We start from the raw sequence: 20,117 nt of genomic DNA, 5'->3' as shown, positions 1-20,117 counted from the left end.
CTAGCCGTGGGCCGGCCCAAGCCGCGCCTAATCAGGCTGAGCTGGCTTTTCAGAACCATGGCAGGCCGGGCCTTTGAAAGCTTTGGTCAGACCCAGCTTTGGCTGGCCCACAGCTTGAGACCGGGCCGTGCACATCACTAGTACGAAGGTGCGCTTAGGGCTCATGGAGATTTGGTATCTGACAATCACAATGTGTCAGTGGTAAAGCCGTATGGTTCTGCCGCCTTACAAACCTCTCGATCACTCTCAGGAAGGGGATACTCCCGCATGGTATGGTTCGTAGCCAAATGAGGATAGCCGCTCAAGAGCACAAGAAGTGTTATTCAAACCTTAGAATTCTAATCAATACACTGGATTGTTGCCACATGGCACGGTCGCCATCGACAGGCAGATTCCCACAAGTAGCAATTGCAATCACAGTGGTATCACTATAATGCATACTCTGTGTGCATAAATAACTAAAATACTGGACAATTCGTGAGACCACTTGAGTCAGAGAAGGCGTAGAAAAGCTCACAATAACCAGTTAACCATCCTCCCAAGACACCTGTCCAGAAGCCCACCTATCACCCCACATTAATCGTTTGTGATAGATTTTCCTAAGCTCTCTAAACTCTCTAATGAACTCATCCACATCTGAGGCATCGTTAACCAAGGAGGGTGAAGGAGATGATTGCACGAATGATGACGCAAGAGCCTCAGAGGCATCATCTTGCGCGGTGGTCGCATGACGAAGACGAAGTAAAAGAAATTGAGGGTCGAACCGCTGAAAGAACATCAGATGCTAGCTCGTATGCCACATTCAGCGACGTACTTGATAAACTTCTCGTTGTTCGCGCTCGAGATCCTTCCAGCGAGACTCCATAGACTTGGCGTTATCGAAGGCTTCTTTGGTTTCAGTTCGCAACTCATACAGACGGTCCTGCAGTGATAGGTTTGTTTCTAAAGCGATATGAGTTCGGCATGCTGCATACCCAACGAATAATCAAGTTACTTACGAGCGATGGCTTCATTTGCCATACCTAGCTCTGTCTGAGCTTGATATAATTCCTTGACCTGACGCAAGGAATGGAATATGCTCTGGAAGTAAGCGGGATCATTGAGGATGTCTTCAAGATCTTCACGTCTGCACAAGATCTGAATGAGCTAGAAATGCGGGCTCGTGTAAGATACACACGTGAGATAGGCTAGCTCGGGAAATTCATTCATCAAAGGTGTCGCAGCCATAAATGACGCGGAATAGTAGTTCAAGTTCAAGTTGACATCTAAAGGAAGTCAAGGATCAGTGCTGGTGAGAGTTCGACGTTCGACGTTCAGGAGGCAGTGTGCCTTTTTTTTCCTTTTACAGTTTCCATGATGTCCATCGTCCTCCCTGGTGAGCAAGTCCCAGCCCAGCACGTCAACCTCAAGCTTGGTCCTGGCCTTCTTCAACTATCGAGCGAGACACAGCAACAAGCAAAATCAGCTCCTGTTATTGCTACTCGCTCAGGCGTCCTTAACCACTCAGCCAACAAGAGCAAATGGTGGGTAGAGGGCAATTCAAGAAGAGTACGGCACTCTACTCCTTGGTGTGCAAGCTAGCCATCTAATAATCATTTCCAGTATGTTCCGGCGCCCCAGGAAAGTGTGATCGGTGTGATCACTGGACGAAGTGGTGAGGGCTGGCGCGTCGACATTGGATCTGCGCATCCTGCCTCACTGGATGGCTTGGCGTTTGAAGGGGCAACCAAAAGAAACAAGCCGAGTCTAAAGGTACTTTAACGTTCCTTTCCAGTGCCAATGTACAGCTTCTTGATGAATCAATCAGGTCGGTTCACTCCTTTATGCTCGCGTTTCATTGGCCCATAAAGATATGGAGCCTGAACTCGAATGTTTCGACGCCCAAACTCACAAGGCTGATGGGTTTGGTGAGCTAAAAGATGGCTTTGTGCTTCAGTGCAGTTTGCAAATGAGCCGACTGTATGCTAGATTCTTGCTGTTGTGTCTCCTTGTTCATTATATCTTTCATCCAGATTACTTGACCCTAAGCATTTTCTCCTGCCACTGCTTGGATCGCGTTTTCCTCTGGAAGCGGCAGTGGGAATGAATGGAAAAGTATGGGTTAGTACGAAGGAGACAAAACATACGATTACCATCGTGCGGTGTATTGAGGCAGTCGATCCAGACGGCGGCGGGATGGATGAAACTAATGTGAAGAAGTTCCTTAGCAAATTGGATATATAATCACTGTACATTTTCTCAGTTTTGAGAGATACCTGTTGCGCGCACAGGTAACGACACTTAAAGAACTAAAAAGACAACGATGATACATACATATACCACAGTTTCTCTCAACTCAATCATCATCTGCTATCCTCGCACGTTTCATTGGACGCCTTCCTGTACCGATGCTCTGCGAGTCTTCGTCGCTGACAGTACCCGCGCTTCGTCGCATAGCGCGTTTGCGTCGTTGATATTCTCTGTCACGGTGCTTTTTCTGCTGTGCAGCAGTTAACTCTTGCGTGCGTGGAGCCGGAGGTACGACAACAGTAGTCAGCCCTGGTGTTGTTTGAAGCCTCATATCGTCAGGTGCAGGTGTCGAATCTTCACCTTCTCCGAGAAGATCCAAGGACTGAGGAAGAAAAGGGGAATACTCCAATGAGCTATTTATCCATACCTTGAATTTCTTGGACATACCTTCTGCCATGTTCCACTACTTGTTGAGAACCACCGATCACCATCCCCAATATCGTGTTTTCTACGTGCCGCAGCACCCTGAGTGGGCTTGAGATATCCGTCGAATCCATGGATGATATTACCCGTAGTGGAGGTTTCAGCGAGATAAGATGTTTCTAGCGTATGTATTAGGACTTCAGTTTGTGCCTGTATATTGCATAGAGCAGTTTGAACAATTCAAGTTAACGAAGAGGGTCGACGTACAAGTTGTCTGTCCGCGGCCCTTTTCTTCTGAATCATCTTCACAAGTTCATCTTTCACCTTTTCATATCGTGCCCTCTCCTCCGCTGTGGGAGGGTCTTTGCTTGCCATAGCAAGAATCCAATAGACTCAGAGATCAAGTGCCATCCACACAGCTAATAACCCTCGAGTAGGTTGTGGCTCAGAGTGTTACAGAATCCTCATTTGGCAATTACAAAGGCTTTAGAATCTAACAAGGACAAATATTAGACACTGACTCATGGTAATGATGATGCGCTCAACGCACAGGTGTATGATTTATTGTATCGACTGACCTCCCTCGCATTGATAGGGTAAATATTCTACAACTGCAGAGTGTGTGTATAACTTGACTGACTTGCTGAATGCGTACCAGAATAATGTCATTCGATGGGAGGGTTAAACTTGGTCAAACTGTTCTTTGTCGATTTCAGCGTTCAGCAACTGTTTATTGATATCAATATATATGGGCTTGGTCGAATAAACTAAACTGATTCATTGCTAAATATTTACCTAGTTTCTGACCACAGCACAGGCCTGTAATCTCAGAGCTACCGTGTCAGCGTGTGCTCCGATTTCCCTTTTTGGGAGGAGTTACGCGTCGGCGACGAGTACCTCAATTCAGCGCTGTATCATTGATTTCTACCACCCGCTTCTCAATTCACATGTCCTCAGTTCCCTCCTCTGAACCTCCATCTGACCCTCCTGCAGGTGACAACGTGCAGAAGCCAGATGCACCACAGCAACCAGAAGCTTCACCTTCTCCAGGTCAGGATGGCGTTGAAATGGACATAACGCCAGATCAACCCGCAGAAGAGACTTGGGATGACATTCCAGAGGAGATAAAGGCTTTGACAACAGAGGAGATTTTGACAAGAATACGGCTAATTGATAATGACATCAAGGTGCGTCGTTTACATCTTGCAATACGTTTACCAGACTTCAACTCAAGAGTGCTTTGTCCAAATGATGCAGGTCATGAAGTCGGACACCCTACGATTACAACATGAGCAAAACGTAATGAAGGAGAAGATACGTGATAACGGGGAGAAAATTAAGCAAAATAAAGTCTTGCCGTATCTTGTTGGAAATGTAGTAGAGGTACGCACAACCAGGTTATATTGTCATATCCCGTCGTTCATCCGCCATAGATCTTGGACGTTGATCCTGAATCAGAGGAGGACGGGGCAAACCGCGACTTGGACTCAATGCGCAAGGGCAAATGTGCTGTTGTGAAGACATCCACTCGACAAACTGTTTTCCTCCCTCTTATAGGTCTCGTACCTGCCGACCAGTTGAGACCTTCCGACCTTGTCGGTGTTAACAAAGACTCCTATCTGATCCTCGACAAGCTTCCGACTGAATATGATTCACGCGTCAAGGCAATGGAAGTTGATGAACGTCCAACAGAAACCTACACTGATATTGGTGGCTTGGAGAAGCAAATTGAAGAGCTGGTCGAAGCCATCGTTCTGCCGATGGAGCAGGCAGACAAGTTCAAGACCTTGGGAATAAAACCACCGAAAGGTTGTTTGATGTACGGGCCACCAGGTACGTGTGCATCTGATTTACACGCGTACCATCGCTTATATCTTCGATAGGCACTGGGAAAACTCTTCTTGCCCGTGCATGTGCAGCACAAACAAAGGCTTGCTATCTCAAGCTTGCCGGTCCTTCACTTGTCCAGATGTTCATCGGTGATGGTGCTAAGCTTGTTCGCGACGCGTTTGAACTTGCCAAAGAGAAAGCACCTGCAATTATCTTCATTGATGAATTGGACGCTATTGGAACAAAGCGTTTCGACTCAGAAAAGAGTGGTGATCGTGAAGTGCAGCGAACGATGTTAGAATTGTTGAACCAGCTTGATGGTTTCTCGAGCGACCAGCGAATCAAGGTGATACTATTTACTATCGACTTGAGCTGTCTTTACTCAGTTCACCTTGTATAGGTCATCGCAGCGACAAATCGGATTGACATCCTTGACCCCGCCCTTCTCCGTTCAGGTCGTTTGGATCGTAAAATTGAGTTTCCACTACCAAACGAGACGGCTCGCGCCCGTATCCTAGAAATTCACTCACGGAAGATGACTGTCAGCCCAGACGTGAACTTTGAGGAGTTAGCGCGTAGCACAGACGAGTTTAATGGTGCTCAGTTGAAGGCGACTTGTGTGGAGGCTGGTATGATCGCCCTGCGCGAGGGTGCTACCAAGCTTGGGCACGAACATTTCCTAAGTGGGATCGCTGAGGGTGAGTAGCTTACTTTCGACGACTATCTCCTATAACTTTCTAACTGTGTCGTGCAGTACAAAGCAAGAAGAAGAACAATTTGATGTACTTCGCATAGGTCGCCTTATCGATTCATTCTGTTGTGATAGACTCGATTATCGCATTCAGATTTTCACCCATGCCACTATCATTATTTCCATTGCCAACTTTGTGCCATACTGAGGGGGTGCGAGTGCACCTCCTGTAATACTGTTACTCTCGCCAGTTGCTTGACTGGGTGGCTGCTAACATGATGTTACTTGTTCCTGGACTGCTTGAGCTCGATATCGTGTCACGCAACCTTTCTTGGTTTCCCATAAATAATCATCGTGCGATCGTGCAGCTCTACCAAAAATCCTTAACGTTGCCAACCGAACCCCGGTCTCAACTTAACACTTTTTTATGGATACCTTTGCAGGAGCCTGACTACTAGCAACACGACCGGGCGCAAGGGGCTGTTACGGGTCTTGCACCTGGTGGAAAGAGTGATCACTCGATCAAACGGGTTCTCTGATATTTGCAATACCGCCTCGGTCACGATAAAGTGACGACTGCAATCGTATATGCATCCTCATAAAACAGCTGTAATTCCATTGACCTGCGTGTATCCATTATGATTAATTTACAGTATGCCATCGGAAATGAAAACCAAGTGATGAGAGGAGTATGATGGTAAGTAAGGTAATTATGCTCTAGAGTTCATCGAGGTATAACACCATGACGAGCCAGATATCTATTTCTTGCTTAATGCTTGCAATTGGACATATTCGTAGTAGTCGCCCTTCAGCGAAAGGAGCTCGTCGTGAGTACCAGCTTCACTGACACGGCCTTCCTTAATGAAGTATCTGCGAAGGAAGTATTAGTACGATTGTCTCCGAAACATCAGCAATGACTTCTCACATGCAGTCAGCATTCTGAATCGTCGAAAGACGATGAGCTATTGCTATCGTCGTGCGACCCTTGGCGGCTTGATCAAGAGCCGCCTGCACCACCTTCTCAGAATTCGAATCTAACGCTGAAGTGGCTTCATCTAGTAGAAGGACCTTCGGGTTGCGAAGTAGGGCACGGGCTATTGCAATGCGCTCTAATTGAGGAGTAAGTACCTGGGAGAGAAACAAATACATCGGTCACGCACGCTTTTGGCCACCAGAAAGTTGCGACCCTTTCCCACCGACCTCAGTGTCAAAGCCACTGATCGTAATGTCAGTAAGGTATTCGTGGAAACTGACGATTGGAGACGTACTTTGGAAGAGATTTGATGAAATCCAAAACATTGGCATTGCGGCAAACATCCTCAATTTCCTCCTGAGTTACCTCAGACTCTGGCTTGATGGCACCTAGCAGGATATTGAAGCGAATGGTGCCGGCGTAGAGTGTCTGATTAGTGAATGGGAGATTAGACGAACTGCCCTCAGGATCATATTATATTTGCTTACTGGTTCCTGGGACACAAGGGCAAGCTGCTTTCTGTATTCCTGAATATTGAACTCGTCGACGGGTTCGTTATCAAGAAGAACTCGGCCTGACAACGGATCATAGAATCGCTCAATCAACTGGATACTGCAGAACAGCATGAGAGCACTGAAAGGTCGAAGAAATCAGTCGCTTACACTGTACTTTTACCGCATCCACTGGCACCAACCAAAGCGATGTATGTACCTGGCTCAACCTTGAACGTTAAGCCGCGGAGGACACGGGTGCCAGGACGAGTGGGGTAACGGAAGTGAACATTCTCAAAGCGAATTTGGCCCTTAACGAATTCTCCAGATATACTCTTCCCTTCAGGCGACTCGGCATCAATCTCTGGGGTTGAATCGATGAGCTTGATGATTGCTGCACCAGCACCCTTGGCGGACGAGATATCCGGTACAAAGGCGAAGACATTGCCAGCTTGAATTGCCCCGAAGGTTGTGCTCTGATACGATTAAAATGAATGGAAGGCTAAATGAGGTCTCTTCTTGACTTACCATGAGTGCAACGAAGAATCCCGTGGTGGTAATTTTGAAATTCGAGACGAGGAGTGAACCATACCAGAAAATTAATGAGATGACGAAGAAGGACATGGCTTGAGAAAGGGAGAAAAACAAGCCACTCCATAATGCAGTGCGATTCGACCTGCGCAAGGGCCCTTCTAAGCTGGCGCTGTAGAGCTGTAGGAAGTCTTCCTCGCGCGTCAGCGATGCGACTGTGCGGATTGCTGCGGCAGCCTCGCATGCAAGCTGCGCCGACGACTCATGTGCTGCCTTATTCTGCTGGTCCTTCAAGACGACCACTCGCTGTAGATAAGTTAATGCGTGGGAGTTCCGGAGCAAATATAATGTCACATACCAGACGAATATAGCCTGCAGAGATAAGCACAGGAATACATGCTGCATTCGGAACGTAAGTAGAAGTTCGATGATATTGAAGAGACATCGCACCCATTCCGACCAAAGCTGGCTGCCATGCATAGGACAATCCGATCACCGACCCAGCGATTACTGTGACGCATGCTTGCACGATTCTGCTTAGGCATGAGAATTAAACTACACCACGATAAGCGTCAACTTACGCTCCAAGAGTAACGCCAGCGAGGCCGTTCACTTTCTGCGGATTGTCGCTCAGATTCGACGTCAGTGCACCAGTCTACAAGATCCTGTCATTAAGTAGGATACCCATATCCTAGTGGAACAACTTACGCTGTTCTCCTCCTTGTCGAAGTATGCAACTGCGAGGCATAAGGTTTGATATAAGAAAAAAGTATGTGACACTCACTGTCTTGACGAAGGATAGCCTTGAAGGAGATTGACCGCAATTTAGCTGTCAAAATTGCTGCAGAGGATGCAAAGTAATAATTTTGCAAGCCAATAGATATTGCAGACAAGATAGCGATGATGAAGAACCTATTTTGAAATTTAGCGGACGCAGTCCGTACATGCGCATAAGCACACACCATAGGGCATTACGATCGCCATCATAACGTCTCTCAGCGTTCGTCGGTGCAGAGAATCCAGCAATTGCTTGACCTATAAGGGATATGTCAATACCCAACCCAGAGATACGCAAGGGTCAAAGGTTCCTTACCATATACGATACCAAATACAGGATAAACAGCGCCAGTACCTAGTCGTCTGGCATGTTAGAGTAATAACGAGGGACTCTTGAAGTAACATACAAATTGCAAAGAAAGTACCAATTGCATAGCGATGCAATCCTTCCCGGTGAAGAGCTCCCACACGTTTGAACAAGTAGAACAAACTATATTTGTCTTCGTCGACCTCAGCCTTCCCTTTCTTTTCGTTGCTTTTGTTTACGATATCGCTGGTCACTGAATGATTCGTGTATTTGCGATCGAGAGGAATCTCTTCCAGGCTGGCCTTCTCCATATCTTCTTCGGCACTGGCTGCTGTTGTGCTCTCGATGTTCTGATCTTCACGCGACTCGCGCAGCTTTTGTGCTTGGACGAGGCGCGCGTATGCGCCGTCCTCATCGGCCAATAGCTCATTATGGGTACCTTGCTCCAGAACGAGGCCGTCTCCCATGACAAAGATCCTATCTGCATCTTTGATCGTTGAGAGTCGGTGAGCGACGGTGATAGTCGTACGTCCAGCGGCAGCCTTGTCCAATGCATCCTGAACAATACCCTCGGATTGCGTATCAAGCGCACTAGTGGCCTCGTCAAGAAGGAGAATGCGGGGATCGGAAACGATGGCACGAGCGATAGCTATACGCTGCTTCTGCCCACCTGACAACAAGAACCCACGTTCGCCAACCAAAGTATCATATCCTTGTGGCAGCTTGGTGATGAAACCATCAGCATTTGACTTGATACACGCTTCTCGAATGAGTTTGAATTTCTCTTCTTCAGAGGCGTTCTCGTATGGGGTGCCGATGAGTCCGTGCAAGACATTGCCTTTGATCGTTGTCGCAAAGAGTGTGGGTTCTTGGGAAACTAAACCGATCTGAGATCGCAACCACTTTATGTTCAGCTTCCGCAAATCAACACCGTCAAGTTTGACGGAGCCACTCGAAGGATCATAGAAACGCTCGATAAGTGAAACGATGGTCGACTTTCCAGAACCAGATGCCCCGACGAGTGCAGCAGTCTTACCAGCAGGGAAATTTATGCTGAGACCTTTCATGATATGGACGTTGGGGCGGGATGGATAACTGAATTTAACGTCCTCGAGAGTGATCTCGCCGATGACCTTTTCGGGTCTCAGACCTCCTGGATCAGCGGAGTCTATTGAGGGAGTACGATTGATCGTAGCATATAGCTTAGCTGCAGCTCCACGTCCATTGGTGATTGCTGAAATGAAACATGAGACGGCGCAAGATACACAAAGAAGTAAAGCTTGCCTTGCATCTCAGGTGCAAGAAGGGCCAGAGAGAAAGAACCAATCAAGATAGCCAAGAAGACATTTACGACTGCACCGGCATTGGCTATATTTACAATATTAGAAATATTCTTCTATTACTTCAAGAATGTGAGAACTTACCGAGCCCCTCATTAATGAGGGTAGTACCAAAGTCAAAGGCGAGAGCATATGCGCAATAAATGACAAAGAAGAAGCAGGCCAGTCCTCCACCATTCCAGATGGCACCCTTGGAGTTAGCAATGCGGGAACCATCGATGTGCTTGTCATACAAAGACGTCAAGAATTTCTGAGCTCCGAAAGCTTGCGCAGTTCTGACAGTGGAAATGACCTCTTCAGCAAGGGATCCTCCCTCGGCGATATGGTTGAGAGACATTCTGTATTGAATTACATCAAGGGACCTTTATTCCCCAGAGAAGAAACACTTACTGCATATACTTGGAGACGAATTTGTTCATGACAGCTCCGGTTATGGCGATGCATGGAAAAATCGATGTCAATGCCAAAGCAAGGCGCCATGATCGAGCATATGCGAGGGCGAAACCAGTAACGAATGCGGCAAGGAAGCTCACGACGATAGGGACTTTTTCGGATATGCCTTGTTGTACCAAATCTATTTGTTACGTCAACAAGGCAGAAAAAAATTATGGGCTCATAATAACTCACGAGTATCGGTTTGAATGCGAGTAGCGACTTCTCCAGCTCCGACATCATCGAAGTAAGCAATTTCCTGACGGAGCACCGCTTGGAGATACCGTTCTCGTATTCTTTTCGCATTAACCTCGCCGGTGTAAGTCCAAACAGTCATGTACACATATGTGCACACAAACATGCCGACACCTGTAAACACAGTTAATGGGCGGTTTGACATAAAAACAATCATGGATTTACCAATGTATGTCAGATAGGAGGCATCTAGTGCAGAACTCTTGCGAAATCCAACTGCAGCGGCGTTCAGAATCTGTTGAGCTTGTGCAATGGCAGTGGGATTGCCGCTTTGCAACGATGCGGTATAATTGTTGTCTGCCAAACTGAAGTTGACAAAATCTTGGGTTAAATTCCCAAATAGCAAACTCATGAGAGGCTAATGGACAATACGTAAACGGTGGCATGATTCGAATTGACAAAACTCACCTGAGCTGCGCCAGCAGCAGCCGCACAGACTACACCGATAATGTCAATTATAATCTCAAATGAAGTAGAAAACCTGTTGACAGATCAGGTTGAGATACAAGTTGAATATAAAAAGGAACGCACTGGAACAGCGAAAAAAATGAAACAGGTTGAACGGATTGCGTTAGTTTGGCATCCACAACAACATCATCATCATCATCTGGATCCTTTTTCTCGACTACGATGGATGCATCCTTGTTCGCAGAGAGAAAGCTGCTCTTCGGCCTGATTTGTGATGTGTGAGTGTCCTGAGAAGCAGGCCGCTTCTCGCCAGGCGTGGAGAGGTGGCTGTCTGACATGATCTTGAAGAGACAACAAGAAGCGGGCTTAATGGGCTACTTGGGAGGGGCGTACTTGCATGGACCTGTTAAATTAAACAGATCTTAGCCTATACTCAGTTCGGAGTGGTGTGGCATTACGCTGACTCGCGGCATCTCTGGATATATACCAGTAGTGGCCCGGTCACGTCAATGCGGTTAGTCATCTAATTGTAACCATAGGGGACCTGAGGCTGCCGACGTAACACCCACGAGGTTTATTACTGTTCCCTTCCGCGATCCGGGTAACACCTTGCGCAGTGCGCACACACAGATATGCTGCGCATGCTGTATTCGAGGCTACCGTATCCCGGATATTCGCGCCATCCTATCAACACTCAGCCCTCCTCATGCAGTCATTTCATGACCCTGGACCCGGGCCCGAAACATTAAATTTCAAAATCAATACATTGTGCTATAAAAAACATTACGTAATCCCGTCGGACCTACATTATGCCCTTGCCAGTTTTTTTTTCACAGCTAGTATGTCCAAAAAAATTAGCCCGATGTGATAGGCGCTTACCGTGTACTATCTCTGTGTCATTCATGTTTGCAAAGAACTGCGCAGCTCGTCCCTTTTCGATACTGACTAGTACTGACTGGCCCGACACAGCTAAAAGATTTGCTCATGGAGGCTCATCATGTTCTTTAAAAGAATATATAATATTCTTTTTTTCACATACTCGACTTTCTATATCAGCTGAGTAGGGTTCAGGGAATTTGGGGTGGATAAATTTAAACATTTCAGGTACCTGCCCAAGTTGAGGGTCGTGCTGATATGCTTGTCGACCAGAACGAGATCCCTAATTTCTAATTCCTGATTCCCCGAACCCTAGTCTCGTACTCCCTCTTGAAGCCAAAGTTCCAAGCGTGGTCACCGTCCGATGAGTCTCATGGTCGACAGGCAATGGTCATGCATGTAACTTGATGCACTACAACTCGGAGGCTTCTCAAGGTTTTCATGCATCCGAGTCAGTGACGTCAGTTACTATTAATTACTCACACAATTGACATCGGTAACTGGGCAGCTGCAACGCAACTCGGAGTTGGGGCCACGGCTTGGAGATCACTGTAAACTTGACGGTCTCGAGGGCTGACGACGTATCTTCCCTCGCGCTAGATCCTATGTCAGGATCACTCTCAGACACGGTGGACACCACTTATCTTGGGCTACAAGATCATACAGATTACTGGTGCCAAAGGTATTTCTCCGTTTGATATTGATGTCTATTCAGGTACTGGGGTTTCTCTCTTTATGCCAACTTCTCATCTTCGTGCTTCAACAGATTGACCGGCCACTTCTGGACGCTTTTCAGATCGAAGGATGTATTCGCCGTCCATCTCCGCGGATGAAGGCCGGGGTCATCTTTGAAATACAATCGGTTTCTCAAGTCCACACAGCATCGACTCATGTTGATCTGCAGATGGAAAATTCGACTCAGTCACCTAGCCACTAGTGGGGCCGCTCACAGTCATCCCAGAAGGAGGAGAAGGGAGTAACCCGCTTTTGGTATATTTCCGGTTACCAAGCATTGTCCGACTTTGCTCGGAGTATAACTTGCGATAACGCTGTCATAGCCCATGGGCAAACCTCGCGGCCCGCATTGGACTTATGAATCATGATGAATATAATTTCCGATACCTATCGGTCTTCTTACAATCGGAAGTAGCCCACAAGAATTCCTGCTTTAGAAAACATTGCGAAGGTCGCCCGCCTCATTTATTTTCATCATTGTTCAGACATCAGCTTCGACTCATCTGGGATCCAGCCAACGTCCATATTAATTTCCAATGGATATCCCCGTGCTACCTTTTCTGAGGTTTATAATAATAGTTGCCCACTATTCGAATGGTGGATCTTCATACTCTTTGTATGGGGCTGATCATGAGAGTCCACCGCCACCAATGTACGGAAATCGGGTTGTTCCTGACTGTTATGAAAACACATTCCAAACTGCCTAAGTCAGGAGTTGGTCAGGAGGACTTGCTGTTGCAGCACATTATGAGGTGCGATCACCGCATCAAACACTTCCCTGCCTCCTTTATGTCATTGACAACGTAAATTAGTACTATGTAAGCTTGTGTAAAGTGCTCGGCATTTTGCACTATCTTAGGCCTTGCGCCAACGGTGGTCCTTCCTGAAGTGACTTTCCGTCGGAAGGACAAGGGGTTTATTACCCGTCGACATGCGTTGGGTTTTCCGACGGGCTAGAAGCATGGTAATCACCATCGGAGGAGTACCCACGGGACCCTTTCGTTTCTTTGGCGCCGAAGATAAACTGGGTTCCCAATTGACTTTTGAGTTTACCTGCCGAAGTCTTGCTCGTGCTCATCCCTCAAAGGGTGCTTAATAGTCCCCTATTCGAATGACGGCCCTAGAATTGTCCTAGAGTTTTGGGAGCCAATCGGGTGTCGTACGCAGCAAGTACGTATACACTCATCACTCCGAGTCGTACTAAGACTTTGACTCCATCAGTTCATGGATTGTGTCTGTGTGACTCGGTGTGTGAGTCATAGTAAGCATAGACTTGCAAGTATGTACTAGTCACGATGGCGATACGCTTGCTTATCGATGCTCTGCAAGCCGTTGTTGTCGTATTTTCGGCGCTCGGGCTGATTCGAGGCTTGTGATCATGATGCCGGCTAGCTCCAGTCCTATAAAAGAAAAAAAGACAGTCGTAGTTCGTTCTATAATAAAGGGTTTGTGACACTCTCGCGGGTAATAATAAAATCCCCTGTCGACTTTGAAGCTTAAGACTGTATGCCTAAGCACATGTGGGCTGTGACTCGCATCGGTTGCTTCACAGTACTAGTACTAGTACTTACTAGAGTTGTCCGACTCGGTGAGCAATTTGCCACGTGCTATTGCCGACTTCCATAAACTGTAACGCGCTTGACTGCGACGGTGTAACATAGACCATCAACTTGTTTTGTCAACTGCCCCCACATCAACCCTGTGTAATCCTCCCGCGTCGCCTTAACTACACAATATTTTCTTTCTTTGGTCATTAATATCGACTAGGCGCTATGTTGAAGGGATTCGGGAAATTGACTAAAAAAGCTTCAACAGCCACCTTGTCTGCTGGATGCTCCGACGAGCCTCCCCGGTCGACTACTCCGACACCAAGTAATCCTGGGGGGAAACCTACTTCACGGACAGGTCTTCTCAGCATACGCGTTCTATGGGCTGAAGACCTGGCCCTTCCTGTAGGCACCACGGTCCCTTCTGCTGTGCAAACAGCGCTGTCCACGCAACAGGCCAAAGTCGCCGCGTCTGTATCTCCCTCGAGCGTAACGCAGAGGCGGCTCGTGAAGCGTCATGGCGCAAAAGACAGTATCCAGCGTACACAATGTTGGTGGCTACCCTACCTGGTAATGGAATTCGAAGTCAATCAAGTCCTCATTACCCCATTGGGTGGTGATCTGGAGAAACCACTGTATATGTACCAGGCCCAGTTGTGAGTGTCTACTTTATATCACGTACGACTTGTCCTGAATTCGCTGCCAGTGATGTCTCGCGCCACTCAGAAATTTCAATACAGTGCTACTTGAGAACCGAACAGCCCAAAGTCGGCAGTGATGGTTTAGCGGATGATATGGGCAATGATATTTTCATGGGCGGAATCAAGTTCACGCCGGACTTTGATAATATTGGCGTTGTGGGTCAAGACCAGTGGCACGACATGACAGGTGGCAAAGGAAAGATTCAAATCGGTGTAGCATACCAGCCTAGCTCTGTCAGTGACTTTATATTTCGAGTTTCGAGCTATGAGAGACTAACGAGGTTGACAGGGCCAATCTCTGACTATCGACGAATTCGAGCTCATCACTGTCATTGGAAAAGGCAGTTTTGGCAAGGTGGGTTGCAACATTAACTTGACAATAGTCGTACCTACGTTCCTTGCAGGTCATGCAGGTCAGGAAGCGCGACACTACGCGGATATATGCCCTCAAGACTATCCGCAAAGCTCATATAGTCGACCGAAAAGAAATCACGCACACATTGGCCGAGCGGCTCGTGCTCGCGCGTGTCGAAAACCCCTTCATCGTACCCCTGAAGTTCAGTTTCCAATCCGAGCAGAAGCTGTACTTGGTACTTGCGTAAGGTTATTTCAACGTTCGCCTCTCGATGTTATTCACGAGTACACCCTTTAGCTTTGTCAATGGAGGAGAACTGTTCCACCACTTGCAACGCGAACAGCGGTTTAACGAGGAACGATCGCGATTCTACAGTGCTGAGTTGCTATTAGCTCTGGAACATTTACATGAACTCGATGTCGTCTACCGGTAGGCAGACCGTCTCCCTCTTTTTATACTGTACTCATCGAAGTTCAGCGATCTGAAACCAGAAAACATTCTTCTGGATTATACTGGACACATTGCATTGTGCGACTTCGGGTTATGTAAGCTCAATATGAAGGATTCAGATACGACAAACACGTTCTGTGGCACACCGGAATACCTTGCACCGGAGATCCTGAACGGTCAAGGATATAGTCAGTTCCACTTCGTCGCCTGTCGTATGATCTCCTGATCATCTATTTTAGACAAGTCAATTGATTGGTGGACTCTTGGTGTACTTCTGTACGAGATGCTCTCCGGTCTTCCACCCTTCTATGATGGTTTGTCCTATCACTGTATTTGTATCTCTACCATTAACCATCCACCTCAGAGGTCACGGACAAGATGTATCAGAAAATTCTTGCTGATCCGCTCACCTTTGGCCCCGACATTGGTACAGAAGCCCGAAGCATCTTGACTAGTCTTCTCAACAGAGATCCCTCGAAACGACTTGGAGTGAACGGCGCTGAGGAGATTAAGAAGCACCCTTTCTTTGTAAACCACATTGACTTCAAGAAGCTTCTGCAGAAAAAGATCCAACCACCGTTCAAGCCAAGTGTGTCAAGTCCCGTGGTAAGTGCATATCTCCCTGGGAGTACGTGTTTGTTGAGTCCGTCGATGCTTAGGATGTTTCCAACTTCGACACTGTCTTCACGGCCGAGGCGCCTATCGATAGTTATGTCGATGGCTCCCATCTCTCATCCACCGTCCAAGCTCAGTTCGCTGGTATGTCAATTACGATGTCCTTGAAATTCGACTCACCCTACCTGCTATAGGATTCTCGTATAATGGTTCCAACATGCCTATCGGTTGATAGGTCATCTCAAATCTCATTTGGTGGACATAGCACTGGTATCATATATTTGTTGTCACCTCGCACGTACATTCTGTAATGACGGCTCAATCAGCGTATTTTGGATATTGAATAGTACTGTCAGTTTCTAACTAGGTGACGACAGGGGTGATTGTTTCCAAATAAGTGCAGAGTCGCTTAGTCAAAGACACGGGTCCCCAAGGGCTTACTACGACCAGCACTAGCATGGCTACTGTCGCTCATCACATTCGTTCGGACTATGATCCCGCAGATAGAGAGCAGCTAGAGAAAGAGACGGGCCAAATTCCAATAGACGAAACAGAACAATGGAACACAGCGCCAACTTTCTCTGCTGCTCGCCATGCCCCACCTCCATCCTTTGTTCCCGCGCGCATTCAGTACGACGAGTGGGGTTCTGCTGTTTCGCTTACCCACACAGTATCTTCGAATGCCTCTGCTCCAGATAGCGGGATCTCTGAGTGGTACAAAGCTTTGACAAAAGATAGCTCCAAGATGTCGGGGAACCAACCGCTGACAGCTAGATCGTCAAGTACACCCAGTGAGGCTCCTACTAGTAAGCCAAAGAAGGAGGCTACCACCAAGAACAATTGGTTCATAAAACGAGCGCTTCAGTCTGAACCATCGAGCAAACCTAGTTCTCCCGCACCGTCATTGGCAGACCTTCTTGCACGAGATCCGCCACCGCTACCATCGGAGGAACGTTTTGTTCCTCCAGTCTGGCTGGCAATAGGGCCATCCAACAAAGGCTTCAATCTGCTACAGAAGGGTGGCTGGAACGAAGGAGAAGGGCTTGGTGCACATGTCGCTCGATCTCTGCGCCCCCGATCACCTGTATCAATCTCGCATGCACCCTTGCGGGGAGCAAGCGTACTAGTCGGCGACAATAAATCTCGAGATATACCCCCAGACGTCATTGATCTCACCCAATCTGAATCAGAGTCAGAGACAGAAGATGACTTTGAATCTTTCCACCGATCTGCTTCCCTTCCGCTTGCTCCAGCGTCCAGTGCGTCTAGAGAACATGATCCGTACACCCAGAAGTCGCTTTTGACGCCTATTCCAACGATACTTAAATCTGACCGCCTCGGGATTGGTTTGAAGGCGAAAACTGAGGGCCCATACAAGCAGTCGAAGAAGCGGGTTACTCATAACCAAGCGGCATTGGCATCCCACATTAGGACCTCTGAGGAACTGCGAAAGAAGAGGGTTGAAGTTGGCAGAGGTCGAAGAGGATTTTCGAAGGTACGAAAGCGCGAAGAGAACGAAAGGAAACATATGCTTGCATATCTTAACGAATAGTTTACGACCTCGTATTAAAAGAGATCAAGTGAATTGCATGAAAACTACAAACTGTACACGGGCAATATTTTAATAAGTGACAGTCTTTCGTTACATACATAATGTCGTGGCATGCAGACACCATCGTGCGGGTAAGTACAGTATACAATCAGTACAGGAAATCCACGTAGCACTCATCAATTCAAGTATTTGCAATCTAGGTGTGCGTGTTCGCGAGAAATATTAATCGGGAGCTGCTCAGCACTAGGGTAGTATAGACTCTCCCCATATCCCCTTTGCTGGCTCACAGCGAACATCGCGGACGTACATCTTGAGCCACTGCACCATCTCTTTGCTGATCTGATGGCAGCGTGTAACATCAATCGACGATAGACGACGAGGCTGCATTGTGGGCGTCGCAGAACGGCTTAGGGACAAGGCGTGGATATGGGCAGAAGCAGACGCGGTGGATACGAAGGATGAGCGCGAAGCTACTGCAGTCGAAGCAGAAGAGAGTTGAGGTGGACGACCAGAGAGGCGAGATTCCACAAGTCCTCGTAGAGCATCCCACTCGAGTGCAGTGCACCCGTCAAGGTTGAGACGGTCTAGCTTGGGGCACACCCAAGGATGGGCCACAGGCGGCGAGGAAAGATTCTGATAAGAGGTAATTGGAATATGCGCCAATGACACGGTTATGTGGATGCTCACCTTCAACAAGAAGCATGTGATATCTTCCACATCCACCAACTCCAGAGTAACCAATGATGTTAGTCGCCGAAGTAGTATTATAAACTTCGGTTCGTTCAAAAAACTTGACTCAATACGAAGATACTTCAGTGGAAGGGAAGTAAGAGATTGCTGTCGAAGGTGCTCCAAAACTGGTGTGAGGTTGTCGAGGTAGCAGAAGTCGAGTGACTCAAGCGCAGGGAACGATATTTGACTAAGAAGCATCCGCGTGCGCATGATGCCTGCGTAATAGAACGATGCCTTGGTAAGCCTTGGGAGTTTCACAACCTTCGTAGACATAAACTCATGTTCGAGAGAAACACAAGTTTCAGGATCCACGTCCGACATGTTGCGCAATGCAAGTTCTTCGAGACCTGGACAGCCTCGCAGAATATCTAGCAAGGTGTCGACAGATGGTGAAGACCCGTTCCAGTAGCCCCCTAGTTGGAGCACGCGCAGGTTTGATACAACTCTCCTGTCCCAATTGAAATTAAAGGACGTGAAAGAGCACGAACGAAGGCGGGGAGTGTGCCCCTTAAAAAGCGGAAGGCAGGGGCTGGAGTATTGATCTTCCTGCATAGAATGGAATACGCGGATACAGAGACTTTCCAAATAGGGAGCTTCTTCTTTACAGCGCAGAAGGGCAGCATGTGCCTGTGGTTTGTTGGGAACACTGAGGCGAAAGGACCTTGCTCGCCAAAGCGCAGGACGGATAAGATCCATCGCATGAATAATACTCTCCATGGCGCCGCTCGAATTGTCAACTCGAGGAGTGAAGTTGATCGTGATATCAAGAGGTACCGATTTTGAACGTGCGAGCTTGCGATGCGCTTTTTCAAGGGAGTCGTGCGGACTCACGCAGATATCCGCCCACAGTTCTGGGGTGTCGATGGCGACGTCCCTCCAATATCGGCAGACCAACATTAAGGTCGCTACCAATAGTGGGTCATCCTCTCCTATATTACACACTCCTGCAACGAATATCGACGAAAGGAGTTCTTCTGGAATTCGATGGATAGGAGATTGGGATCGAACAACTTGATCCAGGTGCGACTCTAGCTCCTGGCGCTGGTTGAGCAAGGATGCCATCTGAGTATCCAGGGAGTCTAGTGCCTCCCTCAAATGAGGGATGGACACACCCGAAGTTGAACTTCCTCCTGAGAGCGAGTGGTCGACATTGTATCGTGTCATGGATAGCGCAGAGTTTTCACGACGACGAGGCGGTCCGCCGTTGGCAGACGGCGTTGGGACAAAACCTGGAATGCATTGCGAAACCGGTTGAGATAGGAAATGAATCGCTTCATAAGGTGGAGGAGGGGACGTTGGTGATGAGGACGTCGAGGATGATACGCTAGATGGCCGAGTAAGAAAGGCGGCAGTCACATCGGGTAACTTTGAACCACGGCGATCAGCGATGATAGTGGTGGTATCGTCTCTAGCTGAGCGAGATAAAGATGGCCACTGCATCATATAGTATGATGGCTACAGGTGATCGATGGGTACGTGGTTGTCGCTGAACTCTTTATGAGTGCTGAACAACCGCACGTAAAAGTGCTGAATTAATAACGGTGATGTGGTTGTAGGGCTTTCAATAAAATGCGGCTTGACTAGCCGTGAACGTTTTCAAACACCACCTGTGCGTGTACACATAAGTGTCATCGCAGTTAATCGATGAATAAGATAGGACATGCCTGCATTTGTGATCATCCTGGTACGTACAAAGTTAACCGGACAGAAAGATGGGGACCTAATCCGACGAGAACTGGAAGGTTTTAAGTTGATCGCACGGATAAGAATGTACCTGCGAAATAATGGAAACTTGCGGTGTCCGTTGATATTGGCACGAGGCCAGGAGCATGTTGTATTGAGTTACTCCAGGAGGACATTTCGTCCG

At 47.7% G+C, this 20,117-nt stretch overlaps 8 protein-coding genes across 8 annotated transcripts; 4 read left to right on the top strand and 4 right to left on the bottom strand.

Annotated features, from left to right (window-relative positions):
* Window positions 1-526: 526 nt before the first annotated feature.
* HD556DRAFT_1245600 (uncharacterized protein) lies at window positions 527-1,227 on the bottom strand (the record flags this gene model as incomplete). The annotated part of the gene is made up of 4 exons (XM_041298543.1): window positions 527-766; window positions 815-942; window positions 999-1,126; window positions 1,178-1,227. The coding sequence occupies 4 exons, from the start codon at window positions 1,225-1,227 to the stop codon at window positions 527-529; spliced, it is 546 nt and encodes a 181-aa protein (XP_041155435.1).
* Window positions 1,228-1,356: 129 nt separating this feature from the next.
* On the top strand, window positions 1,357-2,223 carry HD556DRAFT_1245733 (exosome complex exonuclease RRP40; the record flags this gene model as incomplete). Its single annotated transcript, XM_041298552.1, has 4 exons — window positions 1,357-1,548; window positions 1,603-1,752; window positions 1,808-1,959; window positions 2,013-2,223. The coding sequence occupies 4 exons, from the start codon at window positions 1,357-1,359 to the stop codon at window positions 2,221-2,223; spliced, it is 705 nt and encodes a 234-aa protein (XP_041155434.1).
* A 112-nt stretch (window positions 2,224-2,335) lies between these two features.
* HD556DRAFT_1521216 (histone acetyltransferase subunit NuA4-domain-containing protein) lies at window positions 2,336-3,177 on the bottom strand (the record flags this gene model as incomplete). Its single annotated transcript, XM_041309167.1, has 4 exons — window positions 2,336-2,611; window positions 2,677-2,862; window positions 2,920-3,019; window positions 3,170-3,177. 4 exons carry the CDS (start codon window positions 3,175-3,177, stop codon window positions 2,336-2,338), a joined length of 570 nt encoding a protein of 189 aa, XP_041155433.1.
* A 378-nt stretch (window positions 3,178-3,555) lies between these two features.
* On the top strand, window positions 3,556-5,705 carry HD556DRAFT_1405699 (26S proteasome subunit P45). The gene is made up of 6 exons (XM_041303977.1): window positions 3,556-3,839; window positions 3,910-4,035; window positions 4,086-4,485; window positions 4,536-4,828; window positions 4,883-5,180; window positions 5,237-5,705. The coding sequence occupies exons 1-6, from the start codon at window positions 3,600-3,602 to the stop codon at window positions 5,275-5,277; spliced, it is 1,398 nt and encodes a 465-aa protein (XP_041155432.1). The 5' UTR covers window positions 3,556-3,599; the 3' UTR covers window positions 5,278-5,705.
* Window positions 5,706-5,931: 226 nt separating this feature from the next.
* Window positions 5,932-11,025, bottom strand: HD556DRAFT_1434164 (P-loop containing nucleoside triphosphate hydrolase protein; the record flags this gene model as incomplete). Its single annotated transcript, XM_041305298.1, has 22 exons — window positions 5,932-6,043; window positions 6,099-6,282; window positions 6,334-6,389; window positions 6,442-6,575; window positions 6,635-6,758; window positions 6,809-7,113; window positions 7,166-7,474; window positions 7,527-7,567; window positions 7,619-7,701; window positions 7,750-7,823; window positions 7,877-7,905; window positions 7,953-8,080; window positions 8,131-8,203; window positions 8,262-8,300; window positions 8,353-9,486; window positions 9,537-9,620; window positions 9,677-9,930; window positions 9,983-10,166; window positions 10,220-10,393; window positions 10,445-10,637; window positions 10,688-10,760; window positions 10,811-11,025. The coding sequence occupies 22 exons, from the start codon at window positions 11,023-11,025 to the stop codon at window positions 5,932-5,934; spliced, it is 4,002 nt and encodes a 1,333-aa protein (XP_041155431.1).
* A 2,757-nt stretch (window positions 11,026-13,782) lies between these two features.
* On the top strand, window positions 13,783-16,414 carry HD556DRAFT_1405643 (kinase-like domain-containing protein). Its single transcript, XM_041303976.1, has 10 exons — window positions 13,783-14,501; window positions 14,552-14,780; window positions 14,836-14,901; window positions 14,951-15,144; window positions 15,199-15,330; window positions 15,379-15,539; window positions 15,591-15,665; window positions 15,716-15,957; window positions 16,011-16,110; window positions 16,161-16,414. Exons 1-10 carry the CDS (start codon window positions 14,071-14,073, stop codon window positions 16,196-16,198), a joined length of 1,668 nt encoding a protein of 555 aa, XP_041155430.1. The 5' UTR covers window positions 13,783-14,070; the 3' UTR covers window positions 16,199-16,414.
* On the top strand, window positions 16,396-17,574 carry HD556DRAFT_1405640 (uncharacterized protein). Its single transcript, XM_041303975.1, has one exon. The coding sequence runs from the start codon at window positions 16,424-16,426 to the stop codon at window positions 17,516-17,518; it is 1,095 nt and encodes a 364-aa protein (XP_041155429.1). The 5' UTR covers window positions 16,396-16,423; the 3' UTR covers window positions 17,519-17,574.
* A 187-nt stretch (window positions 17,575-17,761) lies between these two features.
* HD556DRAFT_1312260 (uncharacterized protein) lies at window positions 17,762-20,109 on the bottom strand (the record flags this gene model as incomplete). Its single annotated transcript, XM_041300630.1, has 5 exons — window positions 17,762-18,151; window positions 18,206-19,684; window positions 19,727-19,754; window positions 19,943-19,985; window positions 20,025-20,109. 5 exons carry the CDS (start codon window positions 20,107-20,109, stop codon window positions 17,762-17,764), a joined length of 2,025 nt encoding a protein of 674 aa, XP_041155428.1.
* Window positions 20,110-20,117: the final 8 nt, after the last annotated feature.

The sequence above is a fragment of the Suillus plorans genome (assembly GCF_016647745.1).
Source record: "Suillus plorans strain S12 chromosome Unknown HD556scaffold_71, whole genome shotgun sequence".
Classification (NCBI taxonomy): domain Eukaryota; kingdom Fungi; phylum Basidiomycota; class Agaricomycetes; order Boletales; family Suillaceae; genus Suillus; species Suillus plorans.
Note: the sequence above shows the minus strand (reverse complement) of the source record. Positions and strands in the feature narration are given on the sequence as shown.